The sequence below is a fragment of the Danio rerio genome, chromosome 2 (genome assembly GCF_052040795.2).
Source record: "Danio rerio strain M-AB ecotype USA chromosome 2, GRCz13ab, whole genome shotgun sequence".
Taxonomy (NCBI): domain Eukaryota; kingdom Metazoa; phylum Chordata; class Actinopteri; order Cypriniformes; family Danionidae; genus Danio; species Danio rerio.
The window spans coordinates 31,041,464-31,065,000 of NC_141022.1; the positions used below are offsets into that span (position 1 = coordinate 31,041,464).

The 23,537-nt window shown below is 35.3% G+C and overlaps 3 protein-coding genes across 4 annotated transcripts in view; 2 read left to right on the top strand and 1 right to left on the bottom strand.

The window, feature by feature from the left end:
- Nucleotides 1-19: 19 nt before the first annotated feature.
- On the bottom strand, nucleotides 20-6,509 carry toe1 (target of EGR1, exonuclease). 2 transcript variants are annotated; one of them, NM_001256682.1, is given in 7 exon segments: nucleotides 20-686; nucleotides 2,614-2,779; nucleotides 2,865-3,124; nucleotides 5,017-5,175; nucleotides 5,261-5,357; nucleotides 5,925-5,965; nucleotides 6,064-6,504. In NM_001256682.1, coding segments are annotated over 7 exon segments (1,452 nt in total). In that variant the 5' UTR covers nucleotides 6,178-6,504; the 3' UTR covers nucleotides 20-71.
- A 666-nt stretch (nucleotides 6,510-7,175) lies between these two features.
- si:ch73-382f3.1 lies at nucleotides 7,176-12,216 on the top strand. Its single transcript, NM_001256683.1, is given in 4 exon segments — nucleotides 7,176-7,611; nucleotides 7,727-7,880; nucleotides 9,194-9,366; nucleotides 11,240-12,216. Coding segments are annotated over 4 exon segments (852 nt in total). The 5' UTR covers nucleotides 7,176-7,461; the 3' UTR covers nucleotides 11,615-12,216.
- Nucleotides 12,217-15,438: 3,222 nt separating this feature from the next.
- The window catches only part of selenop2 (selenoprotein P2), a 9,205-nt gene continuing 1,106 nt past the window's right edge, over nucleotides 15,439-23,537 (top strand). Inside the window, 3 exon segments of the mRNA NM_001353911.1 lie at nucleotides 15,439-15,522; nucleotides 15,622-15,861; nucleotides 21,855-22,067. Coding sequence (NP_001340840.1) covers nucleotides 15,644-15,861; nucleotides 21,855-22,067 — 431 coding nt within the window. The 5' untranslated portion in view covers nucleotides 15,439-15,522; nucleotides 15,622-15,643.

Consider the following 23,537-nt stretch of genomic DNA (forward strand, 5'->3'; position numbering starts at 1 on the left):
ATTAGAAGGGAAAAATGTTGGGAAAAAGTTCATTTTATTTGTCAAAAAACTGTACACAAAATGAAAAGAATCTATGCACTTTTTTCCATGTTTACATCAATGCTTTTCCCCCAGACATAGGCCATCTTCTGCACATGAGCCTTTGAAGATTTGGAAAAGGTGCTTTTGGCCACATGCAGAGGAACAGACTTGCCGCTGAGAAACAGCTTATTTAGACATGTAGAAATGACAGGAGTGCTGCTGGATTCTTCTTTGTTTTTCATCAAATTTCTGGCATACGCAAAAATATACCCTGTCATGAAAGCGTCGAACCCTGCTCTGTGAGTACCCCCTTCCGCTTTCTTCCCCTTTGGTTTCTCCTGAGCTTCAGTAGATGCTTCTGGCTGGGATTGCTCATCTCCATTGTTGCTGGCTGTTTTTCCAGGTTCGTCTGTTGGCTCAGCATTCAGGTTCTTCTCTTGATGTTCAGATGTGGGCACAGCCTGGTCCAGCTCGGCTTCTTCAAAGTGTGTTCTTTTGCCTTGCGGGGAACTGCATGTTTCTGGGGGTCCCTGAGAGCCTTTCTTTTTGTTCTTGCGCTTCCGCTTCTTCCTCTTGTCTTCTCTGGTCTTCTCATCTTGCTGGATTATAAGGTCCGTGTTGTGTGACATGGGGCACTTGGAGCCATTAGGACACCATCCATAAGCCTAACAGTAGAGCAGAGCAGAACAACATAACCAAAAGTCATTCACAACACTTTGTAGTATAGCATCCTCATTGATTAAAGGGATTGTTCACCCAAAATGTTAAATTCTGTCATCGTTTACTACCTTTTGAGCTTCTTCTACTGAACACAAAGGTGGACATTTGAACAATGCAGGAAACATGTAACCATGGACTTGCCATAGTATTTGTTTCTCCTACTATGGAAGTCAATGTTTGTTTGTTTTGTTTTCACAATATATCTTAATATGTTGTGAAATGTTAGAAGAGACTCAAAGGTTTCGAACCAATTGAGGGTAAGTAAATAGTGAGCAAATGTACTTTTTTTGGGGTGAACTATCACTTTAAGTAATAAAACCATGAGTGTGTTAGTTAAAGACCTCACATCACTCATGTCGTTACTTTGTGTCACTGTTATCGCTGATCATCTCCTATCGAGGTAATCTATTCATCAGTTTTAATATTCAACAAGTTGGATACAGGATTAATGAGCTGAATTTTTATTTTAAAAGTCAGTTTTTTTTTCTTTGTTTAGCATGAGAATTGAGGCTGTGTGGAAAAAGGTACAAACAGATTTTATGAAAACAGAACAGATTGCAGAAACATAACTGGAGTTATTTCACATTAAAGGAAACTGTAAATCAATAAAGTTTAAGTTACATAACATCCTTATAATCAACTTAGTAAACATATTACAGTATGACTACTTCCTAAACTTAAGCGTTATCATTATTTATACATGCTTTGATTGTACTTGATGGTAAAAATGATACAATAATGTTAGTATTTGATGTGCAAATATATTTGTGCATCAAGTATGTATTATAAATGAAGTGATATATAAATAAAAAAATTAAGATTTTTTTAATCTTTTATTCATTGGAATTTCTGTGGTGTAGCACTTATCTTGTATTTATTTGTGTATTTTTTTAATTAATTTAACACAATTAAACTTTTTTTGTACTTTAATATATTAAAAACTGTTTACTGTGATTTTAGAGCTGAATTTTTCACAAATCATTCTAATGTTGATCAAAGCAGTTAGTATTGAGCCAGATCAGCCTCAAAAGTAACACATTTACAATATAAAATTCATTTATTAATTTTCTCTTCAGCTTAGTCTCTTTATTAATCTGAGGTCACCACAGTGGAACGAACTGCCAACTTATCCAGCATATGTTTTTTTAATCAGCGGATGCAACCTACCTTTGGAGAACGTATACACGCACACACACACACTATGGACAATTTAGCCTACCCAATTCACCTATACCACATGTCTTTGGACTGTGGGGGAAACCGAAGCACCTGGAGGAAACCTATGCGAACATGGGGAGAACATGCAAACTCCACAAAGAAGCGCCAACTGACCCAGCCGAAGCTCGAACCACCGACCTTCTTGCTGTTGGACAGCACAATTTACATTTACAAAACCCAATTTGTAAATTCAAAATTCATAAATACAACACACAATTTGTGAATTTAGATGTAACAATCATAAATATTTTCGCCAAATGAATTGGATTTGTTTGTTTTATGAATTGTGCGTTGAATTCAGGAATTGGGTTCTGTGTTGATTAATCGTGTTTTGATTTTACAAATTTAATGTGTATTTATGAATTTTGTTATGAATTGGGTTTGTGTATTTACAAATTGGGTTTTGAACTTACAAATTGGATTTTGTAAATGTGAATTGTAGATGTGTGAGTTATATTTTGTAGATTATTTTTGAGACTGATCTGGCTCCATAGTTTTGCTGCTGAATTTCTTTGCTGAATAGGAAGTTTGTTGGAGAAAACACATTGAAGCCTATGGTTAAGTTATAAAATAGATTAATAAAATGCATACAAATATAATGCAGTTTAATGGAAAACTATGAGTGGTGCCATCTAGGGGATTTGAGGAACTCACAGAGAACTGAACACATATGTTGAGGGCTCCATCATCCTGACTCTGGCTGTCCAAGCAAGGCCTGTAGTCTATGTAGGTCTCCATGTTGCCTGTGTATTTACAAAACTCCACGAACAGGTTACTCCCACTGCCTTCTGCTTCAATGGCTTTGCTATTTTCCAGCTTACTGTGAGGGACAAAGAAGATGCCTTAGATTTCAGTCGCATAACTTGATTGTAATTCTGAGATGCTGACATTGAGATTCCACATACCACTTCTTATAGGCATACTCCAAGTAGGAGGCGGTAAACCTCATCTCATACTCTGTTGCATACTTTGTGTCGTAGATTCCTGAGGGAAACATCTGGGAGAGATCGGCAGTGAAGGTGCCCAGACGATCAGGCAGATGGGCATAGAAACACTGATACAAGAAGACCAGGTCTATCAGTCCGTTATGGAGCACCAGAGGCTTGTTGGCTCTAAGAAGTTCGACAAATAATGACCGTATGTTTACCCCATGGGCATCGCCTCCCTAATGGAAGCACAAAACACAGGTAAATAAGTCAAAAATCATCATGATGACATGTTATATTAAAGGATTCCTTCACTTCCTGAATAGAAATTGCCTGTTACTTTACTCACCTCCTTGATTACCAATATTATTAATGTATTTATTTCATTAGTTAAGAAGAAATTAAATTAAACAGTTTAAAACCCCAAAAATGAAAATCACCGCCATTTACTTTTATTAAATTCTTGTGGTGAACAAAAAGATATTTTAAATGATGTTGAAGGCCAGCTGACATTCACATTCATAGTAAGAACAAAAAATACTATAGATGTCAATGGCTGTTTCCAACATTTTTTAAAACATATTTTGTGTGTGTGTGTGTGTGTGTTGAAAAGAAAAAAGGTATTCAAACAGGTTTGGTACAAATGGAGGGAAAGTAAATGATGAGAATTTTTGTGTGAACAACCCCTAACCTTTTTGCCAATATACTTCATAAAATTCATTTATTTTATATATTCATGTTTAAATCATAAAGTGGACTATGGTGTTCAGTGGTTTGAAGATCCAAATCACAGTTTTGATAAAGCTTCAAGAGGAAGAAAACAAACTGCAATGTTCTTTGTAAAAAAAAAAAAAATTTTTTTAAATTTAAAATCAATCTATATATTTGTTACCCAGAAAAGCTTGCAAAACTAGTCCTAGATGCGCTTTTGAATTTTTTTTTTTTGAATGGCCCATTGTTGTACAAGATAAGACTTATTCCTCTGCTTGCATTATGTAGAATCCATTAAACATACTAGAAACTGCAGTTTTTTTAAGTTCAAACCACTGCACTTCACTATTTAGAGAAAAATCCTGCATATTACTTAAAAAACATGAAGTTTTAGTTCACCCAAAAATGAAAATGTTATTACTTACTCTAAACTGCAAACACACACACACACACACACACACACACACACACACACAAAAAGTAAAAATTACCATGTGTATCTAAGTACATCTTCAGATCAAGTTGTGCATTTCTTATAGGCAATATGACATCTGTTTGTCAAGATACTGACTCCATACATTAAACTGGCCAAAAAAAAAAAACTAATTTTGTATGATTACAGTTGATCCACTGAAGTAATTTGGAATGTTTTAACATTTTTATTTGTTCTCTTTCTGGATTTCCCATAGAGCAGGGTTCACCAAACTTGTTCCTGGAGGTCCGGTGTCCTGCAGATTTTAGCTCCAACCCTAATCAAACACACCTGAACAAGCTAATCAAGGTCTTACTAAGTATACTCAAAACACCCAGGCAGACGCGTTGAGGCAAGTTGGAGCTAAACCCTGTAGGGCACCAGACCTCCAGGAACAAGATTTGTGACCCCTGATATAGAGGATGAGAGAGTTCTCTGATGTCCTCTAAGGGCCTACTCACACTATGCCATCCGAACCGTGCTCAGGCCCATTTCCCCGTTTGAGAAGTATGAGTGCGCTGAATCGGGCTTAAGCATGGTTCACTTGGCCGGCCTTGGCCCGGTTGGAAGAGGTGTGCCTGAGCGTGGTTCACTTGGGCTTCAGCGCGGCACTCTTGTGTGTGAGTGCAAAATGTGCCTAAGCCCGAAACTGAAAGCGGGACGTGACTTTTAGGGGGCCATTTAATATTGATTTATTAATCATTGATGACGTGATCATGCCCAAGCTTGGATGTAATGTGAATGCAGGCCGTCGGGGGAGATGGGAGGGGGGATGAATGAAAGTCTCAGAAGGTTGGAATGACATGAGGGTGAGTCATTTTCATTTTTGGTTTAACTAACTCTTTTGTTTCTTTTAGACCAAAAAAATTTAAGTTTTGGATGATGAGGGCAATTAATTGTTAGGAAATTTATATACTGGAAGTGAACAGAACATTCAGTAATACCTACTTTGTCATTCCCTTTATAATAAGGAATGCCTTCAGCATACTGTTTGTTGAAGTCAAATCCATGTTGCACAAGGAACTGCACTGACTGCGGTTCAATGATGTATTCCTCCGAGCAAAGCAAGGTAAGATTGTAAACCTGGACCAGGTAAGTGGTCTCGGCCTAGAAGTATGACACAAACAAGAAGAATAAGTCTAATGTCAGCTTATATTCAGAAGAAAACTGACTGTCAAGTAGACACCCTTACTTTGTTTTCAAGCTCTTTATAACAGGCAAACCCCAAAGACAGTACAGATCGGGTGCGGGCAGCATGGCATATGGCATTGTACCTGTCTTCAATCGACCTTTTAAAGGGAAAAAATGTCTATTTGAGACAAGGTAATGCAAATGTAATGAATAATTTGAAGGGAACACATTTTTACTGCATTAATTACTACATTTTAAAAAGTAAATATGTAGGGAGAACACTGTTCTGTCTTATTTCCCAGAACAGATTCCTGCTGTACATCAAAATGCATTTACATGGGAAACACACTATAGTACAACTATTACGATAACTAAAAAATGAAACAAAGGAAAATGAAGTTCTTGATTAAAATAAGAAATATCTACAAATTTGAACTGAACTGTTATCTAATGACAGATATCCTTGTTTCATGCATCAGTACAATTTTAGGAAAACAAAACCCAAGTTCTTCATTTTACACCTCTAATAAATGTTCTTTTAAATATGTTAAGATAGTTTATTGCACAATAAAATACTGAGGAAACTATTATTTTATGCAACGTTTAATTCTATTTACAAATGTTAGATCCAAAGACATAAACGAGGCCTTCATTTCTATTAAAAAATAAAAAAGGCCAGAAAAACTTTGTCTTTTAGTTGTTGTTTTTTTAATCACACAACTTACTCAGCTAGAAGAGCTTTCCTTGAACCAAGACCACTCAGTTCCTAAAAAAAAGACATATAACATTACATTGATCACATTGCTCTGTGACAGTATTTATCTTTCGGTTGAGTTTCTGAAGGGATAGTGTTGTTTTTCTCACCGTATCAATGGCGATGAATGAAGACGTTTTAATGGCTATCACCATCGCCGCCCACAACTCCTTAAAATTGTTTCCCTGCACATCAATCACTGGGATTATCATTGAGGACGACATTATTTCTGTGGACAAACTAACTGAAAGCACGCATTTGCTGAACGGAGATTTTTTTTTTTATTGTTATGTCACAAATGTGGGTCTACGTCACCAATATTATTTAAAACAAAAAGAGGATCCTGTCAATGCAGATATTGTAGGCTTATCGAAAACATAATTTCTGAGAGCAAATAAAACCATAACCGAAAACACGTCAACTAACGTAACATGTCCAAACTCTCTACTTCGCGCGTTTTACACTCTGTTCATTTGCTTACTACTTTAAATGTCTAGTGTGTTTGTTCAATGCACCCCTCACACTTCTGCCCATCGCCTGTGAAACGTGAGTGTGTGTGTGTGTGTGTGTTTTCTTTCCGGTTAGAGGTTCTTCTACGTTTAATTGCAGTTTTCATAAAGTTTGTTATCGCCACCCACTGGAATGGAGTATAATGCATAACGTTTGGAGACAAAAATACTGTAAATCGGTTTAGCTTTTAATACAAAAACACAACGCAAATATAATAGTTTTAGTTATAAAAATAAATAACGGCAATACTACTTCAATCTGACCTGTTACACATAGCTTATGTGACATCTAAAACTAAAAGTTTAATGTTAACAGCTGTAACGTTAGTAATAATATTTATATATTAACTTTTGCTCTTTGAACCGTTTTTATCTTTTGTTTACGAAACTCAAACCTTATCTGATCACAAATAAATTACATTCATCTATTTTAAATAGCACAAGTAATCTTTGTAATACTGATGCGAATACCTTTAAAATATGAAATGAAAATAAACGCACATTTTACGTTGTTTATTGACAGTAATTATAATCGTTTTTTTATTTATCTTAATTGACGTTACTTCCTAAATAAAAATAACAAATAGTAACGGTGGCGGAATTGTAAAACCAATTTTAAACGGTTGTTTTTCGTCGAAGGAAATTATACATGCCGTAACGTAGCCATTTCCACACAGGCAAAGATAGAGTCCTCTATCACGTAATACGTCATCACGTCTCTTGCCGAAGTTATCGGCGCCATTTTGGCTCAAACAAACTCTGCATTTCACTTACTAGTAAAACATATTCGTCTTCCAGAATCGCATTTTTAACTAAATCAATTAAAGAGACCGCCCGTAAACTCGTTGTTTACGTCTGCTAAAACTACTGCTGTCTGTTGTTCTAAAGTCTAAAGGGTTTTTAATAATACAAATGCTAAGTCCTCTGCTAGCAGACCGCTGCTTATAATCGTTGTTTCGCACAGATGTGAAGTTAAATACTTGGCGAATGTAAATAAAAATGGGTGGATGCTCCGCTCCTAACTGCTCGAACTCTACAACTATTGGAAAGCAGCTTTTTCGCTTTCCGAAAGACCCGGTGCGCATGAGAAAGTGGCTCGTAAACTGTCGGCGTGATTTTGTACCGACTCCCTGCTCCAGACTGTGCCAGGCAAGTGAAACGCGTGCGCATTTAACACTCTGCATAAGAAAACAAATGTGCCTTCAGACATCCTCTTTTGTAATCGTATAAATTAGTCACAGAGTTTCATTTCCATGACTTGCAGGACCACTTTGAGGAAAGCCAGTTTGAGGAGATCGCCAGATCACCAGCAGGGGGAAGGAAACTCAAACCCAACGCAATCCCGACGCTGTTCAATGTGCCAGACCCTCCCTCTCCTGTCACCCCTCAAGCAGTGTTACCTGTCAAAAATGAGCCAGGTAAATTGATCAATGCTGAGCCTCTAAGAGGACATATGAGATTAAAGGTAATATTATAGTTTGGTCACAGAGGTAAAAGGTTTCTTTTAAAATATGTGTGTTCCATGGGAAACTTTGCATTTGTTTACCAAAGTTTTATGTTCTTCTGCAATATTGATAAAACTTTTAAAATAGGCCTATGCGTATTTGCTCATAAAAAGCTTGCATTTACTCTTAAAAATTTTACAGAAACTTGTTGATCTGTCTACAAATTGTATGCATTCTCTAGCAAAAAAAAAAAAAAAAACTTTCTTAAGGAAATCTTTCCTAGAATCTGGCATTGACTCATTTTTTTTTTCTTCAACAAAAATATTTAATTTCTCCAAGAAACGTGTTATATTTGCTCATAGAACATTTGTGTTCTTCTGTAAAAGTACTGTTTCTGTTTTATTTTTGATTGCAAGGCTTTTGCATTCGCTTTTGTATAAGTCAAGTATTAAATTGTATTAGTTTGTGTTGGCTTGCTAAACTTTTGCATTCTTTAGAAAAAAAGAAATGACATTTTATTTCAGAAACTATTTGCTCTCAAACCCGTTGGATTTTTCATGAAACTCTGTTCTCTCTTCATTATTTTCTCTAACAAGTTGTGCATTTCCCCAAGACACTTTGCTTTTATTTTAGAAACTTTCCATTTGCAGGATCTTTGCATTTGCTTATCTCTAGCAAAGTATTGTGTTTCACCAACAAAATGCTTAATTCACTTGCATGTTTTCTCACAAAAGTACTGAATTCCCCCAAGATATATTGCATGAACCTCCAAAACTTTACATTTTCTCCATTTGGTGTTCTCTTGTGGATGAATTGCATTCACCAAGATTATTTGCATTTGTTTACTACACTTTTGCATTCTCTAAGTTTGATACTTTTTAGGGAAATGTTTGCTTAAAAACATTTAGACTCTTTAGCAAAAGTATTTTATATGAGCAAAATATTACGTTTAGTGTATATTAGAGATAAAATATTAGTTGGGACAAAAATTATAGTTTAATGGTTTTGAGAGCAAATGTTGCGGGAAGACTGCGTTCTCTTGCAAAATGATTGTATTTCCCAAAGAAATGCAGTGTTCTCTGACAAAAAGCTTTTGTGTTGTCTACAGATATGTTGCATTTTTAAGTAAAACTTTACATTTATGTGTGTTTAATATTGATTTGATATTGTACCTTTTTTCATTCTTTATTTTACATGAGGTATGTCACTCCACAATTATTTAAAATAAAAAATCAGTAAGCAGTCCCTTTTAATGTAACATTGTGTATATTCTGTAATCATTGTAGTGGAAAAGGAGCTGAACATGGGGGATCATGGTTATGCCCGCCGGCAGCCTCCTGTGGATTCAGAGGAAGATGGTGTTCAGAGGGCTGAAGAGGAGCGACCCTGCTCTCTTTGCCAGCATTATAAAACCAAGCTGGAGCAGCAACAGCAGCACACGGTCAGACTACAGAGAGAGGTAACACATATTCTTATCAATCATAAGAAATGACGCACATTAGAGTGACTGATTAAATATATAGCCATGTTTACCTCAAGCAAACACAAACTGCCAGAACAAACCAAGCATGTCACTAGATGCTTGTGAATGAAGTTTACTATATGTTATTTAAGCTGATTTTCACCACTGAAATTAAAAAAGTTAATTGTGACTTCTCACAGTACTGACTTTCTTCTCTGAAGTTTTAGGTTGGCATTTCACAATTCCAACTTTTTTTTGTACACATCTTACTATCTTACTATTTTTAGGATATCTCAAAGTTCTGAAGAAAAAGGAAGTCAGAAATGTCAAAATCTCAAACATGCCGGAGATAAAGTTAGAGCTGAGAGAAAGCCTATAAAAAGTTTTCATTTTTAGAAAAAAAAACATCAGAATTGGCTGATAACTTTTAAAATTGTGAGATAAATGAAACTGAAATGATGGTGAACTTGACCTCAGACACTCCTGTTTATTTCTCACTTTTCTTTTCTGAATGTAAGACACAAGTCAGAATTGTGAAATATAAACTCAGAACAGTGAGTGGGGGGAAGTCAATGGTTTTCAGTATATAGGGAGCAATGAACAGTGACTACGTTTACATGGACATTACATGGAATTATTTGCCTTAATCTGAGTTGCTTTTTCAATGTTCCTTTCTTGATCCCGTTTTACATGTTATAGCAGATAATTTGATTAATGTCTCTGCATCACCACACTATCCGCATTTCCTGTAGAGTTTCATGTAATTTCAGGTGTTTCATTTTTTATTTGTCGACTTTAACTGCAGTTTGGCACTTCCACTTTTATTTCATTTATGCCCCTGTGACAGACGAGATATTGGATGTGAGTGTGAACTGTTGGAAGAATGTAGTTTAAATGGAATTTGGAACCGCACATTGTATGGGAAAAAAACACTCCACATTTTGCAATCTATGTGTCTGTTGTCCTTTACTGACTATATCTGTGTAAAGACTATCCTGTCGCAGAAAGTCCTACATGACGGTAATGGTTTGATTGTTGTGTTTACATGTCTGTAATGCGCTTCAATAATGCGACTAAAATCGGCATACTCCACATATCTTAATTCCATTTCTGTTTAGTTTAATTATGACTAATCAGATTAAATTAAGCCAAAAAAATCTGTTTACATGGTAGACTCCTAATCAGAGTGTTGTCTTAATGGTATTAAAATCTGAATATTGTTGTCCTTGCGAACGTACTCACTGTGTAATGATCCAGTCATTCAGAGAACAGATCATGCATAAAGCTCTCTTCCAATGTGTTGCATGTCTGAATGAGGTATGTTAAAGGACACATCACTCTTTTGTAAATAGACTCATTTTACACCGCACCGCACTGGCCCCTTGACCGCACTTTTAGCTTAGGTAAGCAAAGATAAAACAGATTTTATATATATATATATATATATATATATATATATATATATATATATATATATATACATATACATATACATATACATATATATATATATATATATATATATATATATATATATATATATATATATATAAATAAAAATATAAATATAATTTTTTTTTTTTTTTTTTTGAAGCTTGACTCTTCTGCTGATAGGATAGGAACTATACTCTCATTTTGGCATAATAATCAAGGAACTTTGCTACTGTAGCTGCAGCAAACACAATGATATTATGCAGTATGCAGTGTGTAATATCAGTGCATTGACAGCAACAAAGTTCCTTAATTATTATGCCGGAATGAGAGTATAGTTACTATCCATATCAATCTTGAATCTAGGTCTTTAAGAGAGATGTGCTAAAATGAGAAGAGGAACTAAGAACTAACCACTGCAATTTTTTTTGTTACACAGGCGGAGGAGATGAAGAAGCGTCTTTACAAACTGAGTAAAATAGAAAAGGGGTTGCAGGTATTCCTGTTTGAGGACCAGATACGGGCCCTGACATTAGCCAAGCGCTCTCGGAGGGCTGTGTGGTCACATGACACCTTACTGACCGCCCGAAAGATCCGCTGCGCCGTGGGGGTTAAAGGATACGAGTACCTCAGGGAACTTGGCTACCCTCTGCCTTCTTACAGGACGCTGTGCAATCGACTGGAGCCCAAAATGATGGTAAGCACGAGCATGCAGGATGAACTGGCAGAGCTGGGCCTAGGCATAATAGCAGCCTGTGACAGTCCAGAGGGCAACATGACGAGCGATGAAGGACTGATTGGAGTCATGACCTGAAACACCGCGTTTGTGAGACGGAATTGAAACATGACTGTTAATCCAGCCAGGCGAAGCTAAAGCAGGACACACAGAGGATGTTTGGTATACGTTATTTTGGGTGGTTGTTGTTGCATAAAAGCATTGGCATAAATACCACAGCAGCCTGAAGTTGGTTCACTTCATTTTCAGACTTCTTTTCTCTCAGATTGAATAAAATATTAGGGTTTTGCTACATCTTGCTGTGTAGTTGCAAGTCCCCAATGCTGATATTGCACCTGGGTTGAGAAAATGGAGGTAAATTGGTGGACTATTCCAGCTGTTTACAGACTCAGTTAATGCTAGGAATCTGGCCCGAAAACCAAATGCTACGACTCTTAAGTTTGATTTTTGCTACTGAGACAAAGGTTTTAGATTTCATGCTAGTGTCTGTAAGAGGACGTTGGCAATTGTGAGGTAAATGTTCAAATTGGAAAGACAGGTTCCTATTTTAATGGTATAGGTCTGGTATGTGATGTGTAGCGAAGAACGTTAGCAGCCCAAAAAAGTTGTGCAAAAAAAGCCATCGCAAAACTGAATGATGCTACTGTTCTGGAAAAATAAATTTCTGTCTGCAAAGCAAACCAGAGCTTCTGCTTTTATTTACGTTTTATTCTTGTTTTGCCAGCCCTGTCTGGAGTTTCATTCAGCTCGGTTGCTAAAAGGACAGTTTACACAAAATTAAATGATTATTGTTTTTCAAGACTATCAATTTTGAAAAATTTTCTTTTGCGTTTCACAGAAAAAAACTGTTGTTGGCTACCTTTGACCAGTGTTGAGGCTAACACATTACAAGTAATGTGAGTTACGTAATATTACTTTTCTATGTAACAAGTAAAAAATTAGGTAATATTTGAGTCACTTTTAGAAAAAAAAAATGTAAATCAGGTTACTTTTTAGAATAATTTGCTTTAAAAAAAAATAGTTTGTCGGCGCCAATGGCGTAGTGGTTAGTTCGTCGACATAGCGGCAACCTGAGTTCGATTTCCACCTCGGTCCTATGCCGATTCTTCCTCACTCATTGCTCCCCACACTTTCCTGTCAATATTCTTTACTGTTCTATCCAAGGCGAAAACCCCCCAAAAAACTATAAAAAATGTTTTTTTTTTTTTAAATGCTTTGCTGAATTAAAATTAGTGTTATCACGTTGAATCCAACTCAATGAGAAAAAGAGCTCCCTACGGAAACAGACAAAAACCAAAATGGCTGAGCCTAACTTTTCTGTGATGGAAGTGTTCTCGTTATTTTCAACACATGGAAGAGAACGGGATAGTCTCAATGCACCATGATTTTACCGAATTGTTAAGACAAAAATACAATAGTAACAATAACATGTTGCTTTAAACTTATAAACTTTTTCTATATATACAGCAGGTATAGCGTCAGGAAGGTCTAAGAAGTTAACAGTATTTTAATTGAACTAGTTTTACTAAGGTAAATGAAGGTTATTCAGTGTGTCGTTAAATGCAGTTCTCTATTCAAAAAAATACCCTGCAAGTGCTAAAAGAGATGAAAAAGTACCCAAAAAGTAATTAACACGTTTCTTTCCATAAAAAGCTCAGAACATGTACAATTTATTTACTATTTTTCTTTGGGCACTCATGTCTGCTCCGATATTTAGAGTGGGCTAAAGGTTATTGCTCTATGGATTAAAGTGTGTACTTTGTCCCAATCATTTCAAGGATGAAGCGCAGCTGTTTGCAAAACTAAAATCAATTCCTCTGATCATTAGATGGTGTAAGAGCTTTCAATGATGTTTAGTTTGGTGTAAATTTCAAACTATTTGTTTTGGGTTTCTACTACAAGTCTAAACAAAAATGCTCTAATTTATTTTTTCGTTTATTTAGTGTGGGGTACACATCTGAGATCCAATAACTTCATAATTGTTCTGTGATTTTTAAAGGAGGGTGATGAGCAACGATTTTCTGATGTTTAAATATTTTTGCAGAAAAGTTTTTTTTGTTTACTGGAATCAATTGCATCATTTGAGCAGGACAGTAAATATGTAGAAGTGCACTTGTTTTCCACATGACTCGATCATTTAATGTTTACCTCAAGCAAACACAGACTGCCAGAGAGAAACTCAGCTACAACAACAGTCATGAACAGACCAGGGGCGTCACTAGACTCTTTAATGCAGGGAAATACTTCTAATAAATCCTTAAAAGGACAGTTCACCCAAAACTTGTCATCATTTACTCAATCTTCACTTGTTCCAAACCAGTTCGACTTTTCCTGTTGAACACATAAAAAGATATTTTGACGTGCTGAAGCATATTGCTTGACATAAATGTAGAACTTAAAAGCCTATAAAAGTCACAATTACGAGAAGCAGTTGCATATTTAAAAACAATTGCCAGAAATCTTTTTTAAATTGTTAGATATACATATAAAGCCGAATTTGCATATTGAATTTAAATCTCACTATTCGGAGTTATATATTTATTAATTACGATTTTCTTTTTTTGTCTGAATGTACATTAGAGACTAGATAAGGGGACATTTTTTGTTCACATGCTAAAAATGACTTACCCTAAAATATAATTGTAAATTAACATTAAAGTTTAAATTAACATTGAAACAGCTTGTTTAACTTAAAAAGAAACTTAGTTAGAATTAGCATGTTTTCATAACTTATTTTTTTTTTACAGTGTACTTAATATTCCCTGATTAGAACTGACTTTAAATGCTAAACAATATGCTCGACATGTTCTGTTTTCCTATTCCTTGGTTGCAAGGATTTGCAACCGAGTATTAAAAAGTGAAAGTTTGATTGATTATTATTATTCTGTTCAATTAGGGCAGCACAGTGGCGTAGTGGGTAGCACAATCGCCTCATAGCAAGAAGGTCACTGGTTTGATCCCCTGCTGGGTCAGTTGGCGATTCTGTGTGGAGTTTGCATGTTCTACCCATGTTTGCGTGGGTTTCCTCAATGAGTCCAAAAACATGTGGTATAGGTGATTTGGGTAAGCTAAAATTGTGCGTATTGTGAGTGTGAATGAATGTGCATGGATCTTTTCTAGTGATGGGCTGCAGCTGGAAGGGCATCTGCTGCGTAAAACATATGCTGGATAAGTTGGCGGTTCATTCCATTGTGGCGTCCCCAGATTAATAAAGGGACTAAGCTGAAAAGAAAATGAATTAAATAATTCTGTCTAATTACTTTTGGACCCTTAACAAATAGGAGGCACATATGCAAACTGTTGTACTTCCTACAGCGTTCACCTGATTTGGATGTAAATACCCTCAAATTAAAGCTGACAGTCTGCAGCTAAAGCACATATTGTTCGTTTCATTCCAAATCCATTGTGTTGGTGTATAGAGCCAAAAATGTTAGAATTGTATCAACGTCTATAAATATTTATGGACCTATCTGTATAAGTATCAAAATATGAGCGCAGTTGATGGGCATCTACAAACTCCTCTGGAATTAAACTGATCTCAAACAACAGATCATTATTTGATTTAGTTCTCGGTCACTTTATATTTGTTTTGCATATTTAGAGAGCATATATTTATATTTTTATTTATTGTTTATTATTGAATCATTATTATTAAATTATTTTAACTCATTGTAATTTTTTTTTTCACCCATGACACACAAAATTCGTTTTAAAATTATTAACTGCAAAAATATTAACAACAGAAGATGTCATTAAAATCTTGTTTAGTTTGTTATCAGCCTGTGTGTATTTATTTAAGTTGTTTATCTTGGATCACCCAGTAATCTCTGTAGTACGCCAGACCCCCGCTCCACTTTTTTTTACTGGTTTGTTGTGTTTGTTGAGGGGGAGGGTTTGTCCAGAACAAGACCTTTATTAGTGTAGACCAGTCAACTTTCCTCATTTCTGCGTTTTCCACCAGAGGAGACAAAGGAACAGATCTACAGGTTTGCGATTCAGATTTTGATTCAACTTCAGATTCTGAGCTAACTAATGAAACTTGCATCAATGTTTCAGGAATAGCAGTATATTTGTTGTATTTGCAGTGGTTGAAGTCCAGCAGACGTGATGCAGGCTCTGTGGCCTTTGCTGCTGTCTGCTCTTCCGGCTTTGCTGGGAGCTTCATCACTGTTCGTTGAAAAGGAAAGCAATGGTTCGAGGATCTGTAAACCTGCCCCGCAGTGGGAGATCGATGGCAAGACTCCCATGAAGGAACTTCTGGGAAATGTAGTCGTCGTAGCTCTGCTTAAAGCCAGCTGACATTTCTGTCTGACGCAGGCAGCCAGGTCAGTGATCTTAAAATGTCAATACATGATGCTATAACAGAGACTAAATGGCAATTATTTTAATGATGTTGATCTGATGACTTTTTTAAATAAGTGATGTAAGTAAATGTTTGTAAAAAACTATATATATATATTATCATTTAAACTAAATTAAACACGTATACATAGTGTAATGTCTAGAGTGATGACAAAACAGGTGATTTTGCTCACGTTTAAGATTATAAGGCTGAACAGCATGAAATGCCATCAGTCTACAAAGATTTCCCAGTATTTCTCTATTGCAATCGGGCAGGGCCGGCCCATGGCATAGGCAGTATAGGCAAATGCTAAGGGCGCTGTACATCCAGGGGGCGCCAGAAATGAGCGCGGATAAGTTGGTTTTGTTTTTGATATTCCAGACACATTCAGTGTTAGACGGCAATAACTTGAATACCTCTTACCCTAAAAACATCTAAAGTGTGTTTCCTACAAAAAGACAAAGCTGGTTATGTTTCACAGCTGTCTTTCTTTTTTTCGCTCGCTTTCTTTTTTCGGAGTGGAGCTCAGTAAGGGACCGTCGGAAAAGCTTTTTTTTTTTGCTTTTTTTTTTTTTTTTTGCTCTGTCCTGCGTGTTTTATTTGAAACACAATACATTTTCTCTTAAATGTGCACAAACAGTTACTAAAGTAGTCGAATGTATCATTCATTCATTCACATAGATCTGTGCATTCTTACATGAACAACTCTGTTATCAAACAAAACACAACGAGAGATTCATCTGCTGCTCTTCACTAAATAACTATAGTAACTTTAATCAATATGCAAATACAATTAAAAGTTAAATAGATTTTATAGCTTTATTTAATTTCTGTATAGGCCAGGGATGGGCAAACTTGATCTTCGAGGGCCGGTGTCCCTGCAGAGTTTTGTTCCAACACTAGTCAAACACACCTGAACAAACTAATCAATTTCTTCAAGATCACTAGAAATCTATAAGCAGGTGTGTTTGATTAGAGTTGGAGCTAAACTGTGCAGGGCACCAGCCCTCCAGGACCGAGTTTGCCCACCCTTGGTATAGGCCATTGATTTTAATAAAATTTTATTTTATTGTCAATATTTTCTAATGTTTGCTATGTATTCTATCATTTGAAGCTATTTGTTGTCCCAATTTGTTTTTACATCCCAACAGTGACAGATATGGCATAACATTGCTAATCAATAAATATCTAGTGGTATCTGTTAGTTTTAATGTCAGCTAATGTTATGGAAGGGCATAGATGTTATGGAAAATAGTAATAATAATGTAACTACCCCCAGCATTCCTTCCTTAAGAAAATGTGTAAATATTAGATCTATTCAGCAATAACGTTAACTGCATTGGCATATTTATCTGACGTTTTCCCAGCTTGTAGTAGTTAATCAATAAGCTATTTAGTTTCTTATGACTATACACTAGCAGTGGAGTTTACTGCGATGTGACGGGGCGCCACCTGAAATTTTGCCTAGGGCGCCAAATTGGTTAGGGCCGGGCCTGCAATCGGGAGATCACAATATTACTATGGTATAAATACAACACTACAACATACAAATGAGAGAGATCGACTGAGAAAGTCATTTACCTGTTTAATAGTGATTTGATCAGCTGTAGTTAGATATTACAAGGTTTTTCCCCTTTTAGGTCTTATTATGCAGTCTTTGTCTTCTTGTAGATGAACATTGTCAACCATCTTTGCTCTAAGATTGCCTAATGGCCACTGACGAGATGTCTCAGAAATGATAAATATTTTAAAATAGGCATTATCCTTATAAATAAACTGCGTAATTGCAATCTAAACAACTACGTTCTTGACTAAAAAGCCTCAAAAGTACATTATGGTGTCCGGTAGCAGCAATATTTGTCAAACTGTAGAGTGTCTCTCTGCTTGTTGCTGTATGTGGGCAGAGTAATACACAAGGGTGAAGGGTTAAAAGGATGGAAGAGTGATGTTACTGGCAGAATATCGCACGGCTATCAAGAACCAGATAGAACTGTCGTGTGTATATATATATATATATATATATATATATATATATATATATATATATATATATATATATATATATATATATATATATATATTATATATATATTATATATATTAGGGATGTATCAGAATTTCACGGTATGAATGGCACGGTACGGTACACTGCAAAAAATGTTTTTCTTACTTAGATTTTTTTGTCTTGTTTCTAGTCCAAATATCTGAAAATTCCTAAATCAAGAAGAATTTTTTAGACAAGAAAAACATATTTTCTTGTTTTGAGAATTAATATGCCAATAATAAGTGAGTTTTTCCCTAAAACAAGCAAACTAATCTGCCACTGGGGTAAGCAAAATAATCTTACGTCAAAAGAAAAAAGATTATTTTGCTTACCCCATTGGCAGATTAGTTTGCTTGTTTTAGGGAAAAACTCACTTATTATTGGCATATTATTTCTTAAAACAAGAAAATATGTTTTGCTTGTCTAGATATTGCCTCTTGATATAAGAAATTTTAGATATTTAGACTAGAAAAAAGACAAAAAATCTAAGCAAGAAAATAATTTTTTGCAGAGTAGTTATTGAATAATTTACAGGAAAACAAAACTAATAAAGACTCGAAAAAAGTGCCAAAAGTGTTTATTTACCTTAGCACTGAACATATCAATGACATGCAAATTAGCCAGCTATCTGTACGTTTTGAAACAGGAACTTCAATTTTTCAATTTTATTAACAAAAAACTATTAAACCATATAAAAAAATAAAGTTTAAATTTAGTATTGTTGAAAACTCATCACATTCAACATTTAATCACACACTCACTTAGATAGAGATGGGTTTTTTTTTAAGGAAAATTATCATATAACTATAATTTGGTAAAAGCTGGGATCTCTGGGCATGTCCCCTGCAACAGAAAAAAAAAACTCTCATTTGGGACTGAAGTTTCTGGGACAGAGAGACATGATTTAGCCAAGGTTGACAGCAGTGGGTAACGTTGCGCATTGTCTTTATATATATATATATATATATATATATATATATATATATATATATATATATATATATATATATATATATTAAGGGTGGAGCCGAACCCGAATACGGTATTCGGAAAGGCACGAATAGCGTGTTTTTACGAATACTTATTTCGAACAAATACTTGAAAAAGTTATTTGTATTCGGGAGCAAGAAAAACACTATATCAAAAAGCAGCGTTTCCTCATGAGACCACAGTGCATGCCCGCGTGAGTGAGTGAGAGAGTGAGAGAGAGAGAGAGAGAGAGAGAGAGAGAGCGCGCGAGTGAGACGCTCAGTCGGAGGGCGGGGCGGAGGTGTCTGGCACAATCTTCTCCACAGATACAGACAGAAGGCTCGGCTGAGCGAAAAAAATTCTTATCTGCATCACTATTTTTGTTAAATAGATTTTTGTACCTTAATTGGGTTCCAGATGCAGTTTATAAACTTGTAGCGGAGTTTGATCGGGATCGGGAAGTTTGCAATCGGGTGCTCTCTGTTTACGCAACGTTAGCTCTGTTAGCGCGGTAATTTAGACAATAGACTGTTGACAGAGTAACATTAACGTTCGTTTATAAAGGTTAAAACGATGCTTTTGCTGTTGTGTCGAATAGTATGCACTTATGGGAGTTATATGGTACGTCTACATTACTGTCTTTTGCAGACAGCAAGATATATGCTATAGGCTAAGTTAACCTTAGCATAGCTTCCCGTCACTTTTTATTAACTTGAAACTCCTCAAATACATTTGGGCACCCGAATAGAAAAAGAGTGAGACTGCTTCTGAGCCATTTCTTGGTCCTCCACCAGTCAAAAAAAAAAAAAAAAAAACATGTTCTTTGTGGAAGAATTGTACAGTCAGTGGAGCTGCAGATAAAACAAACTGATACTGTAACGTTATAATGTGTGCAAAAGTGAAATCGGCAGAGATATTAAACATCTGTCAACATCTCCTATGCATAATCATTCATTTCTTTTCGGCTAAGTTCCTTTATCAATCTGGGGTTGCCACAGTGGAATGAACCACCAATTTATCCAGCATATGATTTACGCAGTGGCTACCCTTCCTGCTGCTACCCAGCACTGAGAAACATCCATACACTCTCTTTCACACACACACAATAGGGACAATTTAGCTTACCCAATTCACCTGTATTGCATGTGTTTGGACTGTGGGGGAAACCGGAGCACCCGGAGGAAACCCACGCCAACATGGGGAGAGCCCAGTCATGGCTCGAACCAGCAACCTTTACTGTGCCACTGCGCAACCTTCTATGTAATGTATTATCACATGCACTAAAAGCATCCTCTCCTGATACTGTCTGTGAACCCCCCACAAGCATCAATCCCCTCAATCAGCACAGCTATGTTCTGCTAAATCCTCCACAAGCACCAAACCATCAACACAGCCACATTCTGCCCCAGCAAGTCAGTTTCAAACATAAAAAACAAAAAAAAACAAAAAACTTTGTGTCTTTTTTGTGGCAGGCAGATGACAATAGCAGGGCTGTATCTTTTAGTATTTTATAGAATACTTTTGTTCTGCCAGATCCCCCAGGCAGGGTTTTATTTAGATTTATTTAGTTAATATTATAGTTTTTGGAATTCTGTGCATTGGAAAGAAGTTCTTTCAGAAGAAGAACAGTTTTTTGAAGTATTATTTGTTTTCATTCTGTCTATTCAGTGTCCTTCAACAAGAACGGTGGTGGTGGGGTTCATAATATTCACAATGGTATTTTATTAGTTGTTGGTTTAACCATGGATGAGATAATGGCTTCTATGTTATTTTCTTTTCAATGACATTTCTTGTCACATGTTCAAAAACAACAGCCAATATTGCATATCTATAATTTATATAATGGGTATAATTGAACAATACTTTCACTATAATGTAAATTAGAAGTGTAATAGAAAAATTATAGATTTTTGCGCCATTTTGAATTTTACTCGAATACAAATACAAATACAAATACTTTTCCCCCCTCAACAAATACAAATACAAATACAAATACCGGCTGCTCCGCACATCCCTAATATATATATTCATATCTTAAAAGATTCATATCTAATAGTAAATGATGTCACATATTTAGATTGATGCTGAGGAACCTGACAACATACATTTTAAAAAACTGATTAAATAAAAAGGTTACAAACAATTAATAATCAACTTTATTGTGATTCATTTTTGAGTGCACATACATATATAAAAGTATGTGTGAAAATGAAATAATGTTGCAAAGCTATATTGCTATTCAATATATATTGACTGATGTAACGTATATTTAAAAATACTTACAAAACAACATACTTGCATATTGTGATCTGCACTACCAGCAGAATTTTTTAATGTTTTAGAACACTATTTTAAATAAGTAAAAAAAACACCTTGCTGGTAATTTGTGGGTAAAAATCTATAAAGACAATGTCAAATAAAAGTTATTTTTAATAGTCTTTTAATATCACATGATTTTTGCTTGTTTTTGATATATGAAAAATGGTGTACTATTACACTTAATGACATCAGTTGCACTATATTGATAAGAATTTAAATTAGCAATAAGAAAATTTAAGCAGAATACACTTATAAAACATAACGTATATCAATCAAACATTTACAGGACACATTGCAATGTAAGTAGGAGAAAATGTAAAGCTGTACTACATTTTTATTGTTTTGTTGATTAAAACCCATTTTAGTCTTTGGCCTTTTAAAACAAATTTAAAATCACGTAAAACTTTTCAAATTAATTGTTCATTCATTTTATTTTTGGCTTAGTCCCATTATTAATCTGGGGTCGCTACAGCAGAATGAACTGCCAACTTATGTAGCATATGTTTTAGGCAGCGGATGCCCTTCCAGCTGCAACCCATCACTGAGAAAATCAAATGAATTAGATATATCATTTCTCATGTGGTAACTGCTAAACTTCTCAGCCATAAAGTCTCTTTATCCTCTCTTCCTCTTTGGTTGTGAAGGCTGGGAGACCTGCGTGACAAGCTGGCTAATGGAGGACTGACTAACATTTCATTCATGGTTGTGAATGAGCAGGACTCTCAGTCCAGAGCCATGTACTGGGAGCTGAAGAGGAGGACAGCTCAGGACATCCCGGTGTACCAGCAGAGCCCACTGCAAAATGACGTCTGGGAGATCCTGGAGGGAGACAAGGATGATTTCTTGGTGTATGACAGGTATGAGTGAAACACACCAATAAGACAAGTTTGACATGACTCTTATGTTCAAGTGAGGGATCTCCTCCAAACATAGTAAACCTGAGCTTCTGTGTTCACACAACTAGCAAAAACAAGTAAAAATACCAGATAACTGTTGTGTTTGCCATAAGGAAAAATGCTCAACGCATGCGGGCATTTTGTCTCTCTTTCTTTTTACTGAACTATTCTCCAGTAAGGAAAACAGGAGACTCGTTAGAAACAACCAGATGGCCAACCAAAAAGTAACTCTGGGTTATACAAAGAGTGGCCAACTCAAAATGCATACATTCCTGATATGCGAGTCCCATCTCACACTCAATACCTTACAATTGTATGTTATAAATAAAGCACTGCAACATACTAAAGAGAGAGATCGACTCAGAAAGTCAAGTACCAGTTTAATGATGATTTGATCAGCTGTAGTTAGAAATGACATGTTTTCATGTATATCAGTGTTGTGTAAAGTAACTTTTGAAAGTAATGCATTACTACATTGAGTTGCTCTTCCAAAAAGTAACTAGTTGCATTACTTGGGTACATTTTTTATGGTTTGAGTTACTTTTTCTGACCTGGCTGAGGCTTGATCTCTTTCAGAACTTGCAAGGTTTTTTCTATCTTCTCTGCAATCAACACTGTATAACCTTTATTAGCCTTAAAAAAACACACGAATGAAAAATTAATGTAGGATAATGTTATCTTCTGAAACTTCCTGACCCCAAAACTCTACATCCCATACATACAGATTAATGACAGTTTAAAGCAATGTGTTTGATGCTTTTGTACTTTTTGCCTTTCTAAAAAGTAAAATCACTGTCCATTCAGACAATCTTTTCTTCCATGATTTCAAAATAATAAAAATTTTCCATCGCAGACATGTAAGGTTCTGCCATCTTCCTTTTTTCTGTTCCTGCATTCTCTCATTGCTTGTGGGATGTAACCTGAGTACGTTAATTTAAATTCAGTAAATGTTTTTTTAAACAAATTAATTTAACTAAAAAGTAACTTGCATTCAATTTTTTTTTAAAGTAACTCCAATATTACAACCAAAATTTTTAAAGGAATGCGTTTCTTTACTCGTTACATAAAAAAGTAATATTATAACATTTCTTTAATAATACATTTCCTATTGTAAAAGAAAATACTTTGAAAGAAAAGAAAGCCTTTCAGGAGAAGTGCAGAGCATTTCTGTTTCTATATACTATTTTAGAATGCAATTGCTTTAAATCATTTGTATTTTGTTGTTAATATTATACACTTACAATTTATTGTTAGGCCAAAAGGGATTCTCTTGATTCTTTTAACATTTACACTTTTAAATATATTTTGATATATAAAGTTTGAAATTAAATTTACTTTTTTGAATTGTTTAGCTTTACATTTACTAAATATAGGTACATTTAAAATATAAGATAGCCAGAGAAATAAAAAAGGTGAACTAATCAAGTGAGC

Bases quoted from the DNA above. Each gene is read 5' to 3' on its own strand.
- toe1 (XM_087239875.1), bottom strand. From the start codon at position 6,177: ATGTCGTCCTCAATGATAATCCCAGTGATTGATGTGCAGGGAAACAAT. The intron at 3,125-5,016 runs GTAGGTATTACT...TGCTTCCATTAG, and splicing joins ATTATAAAGGGAATGACAAA to GGAGGCGATGCCCATGGGGT. The intron at 2,780-2,864 runs GTATGTGGAATC...TGTCCCTCACAG, and splicing joins GAGTATGCCTATAAGAAGTG to TAAGCTGGAAAATAGCAAAG.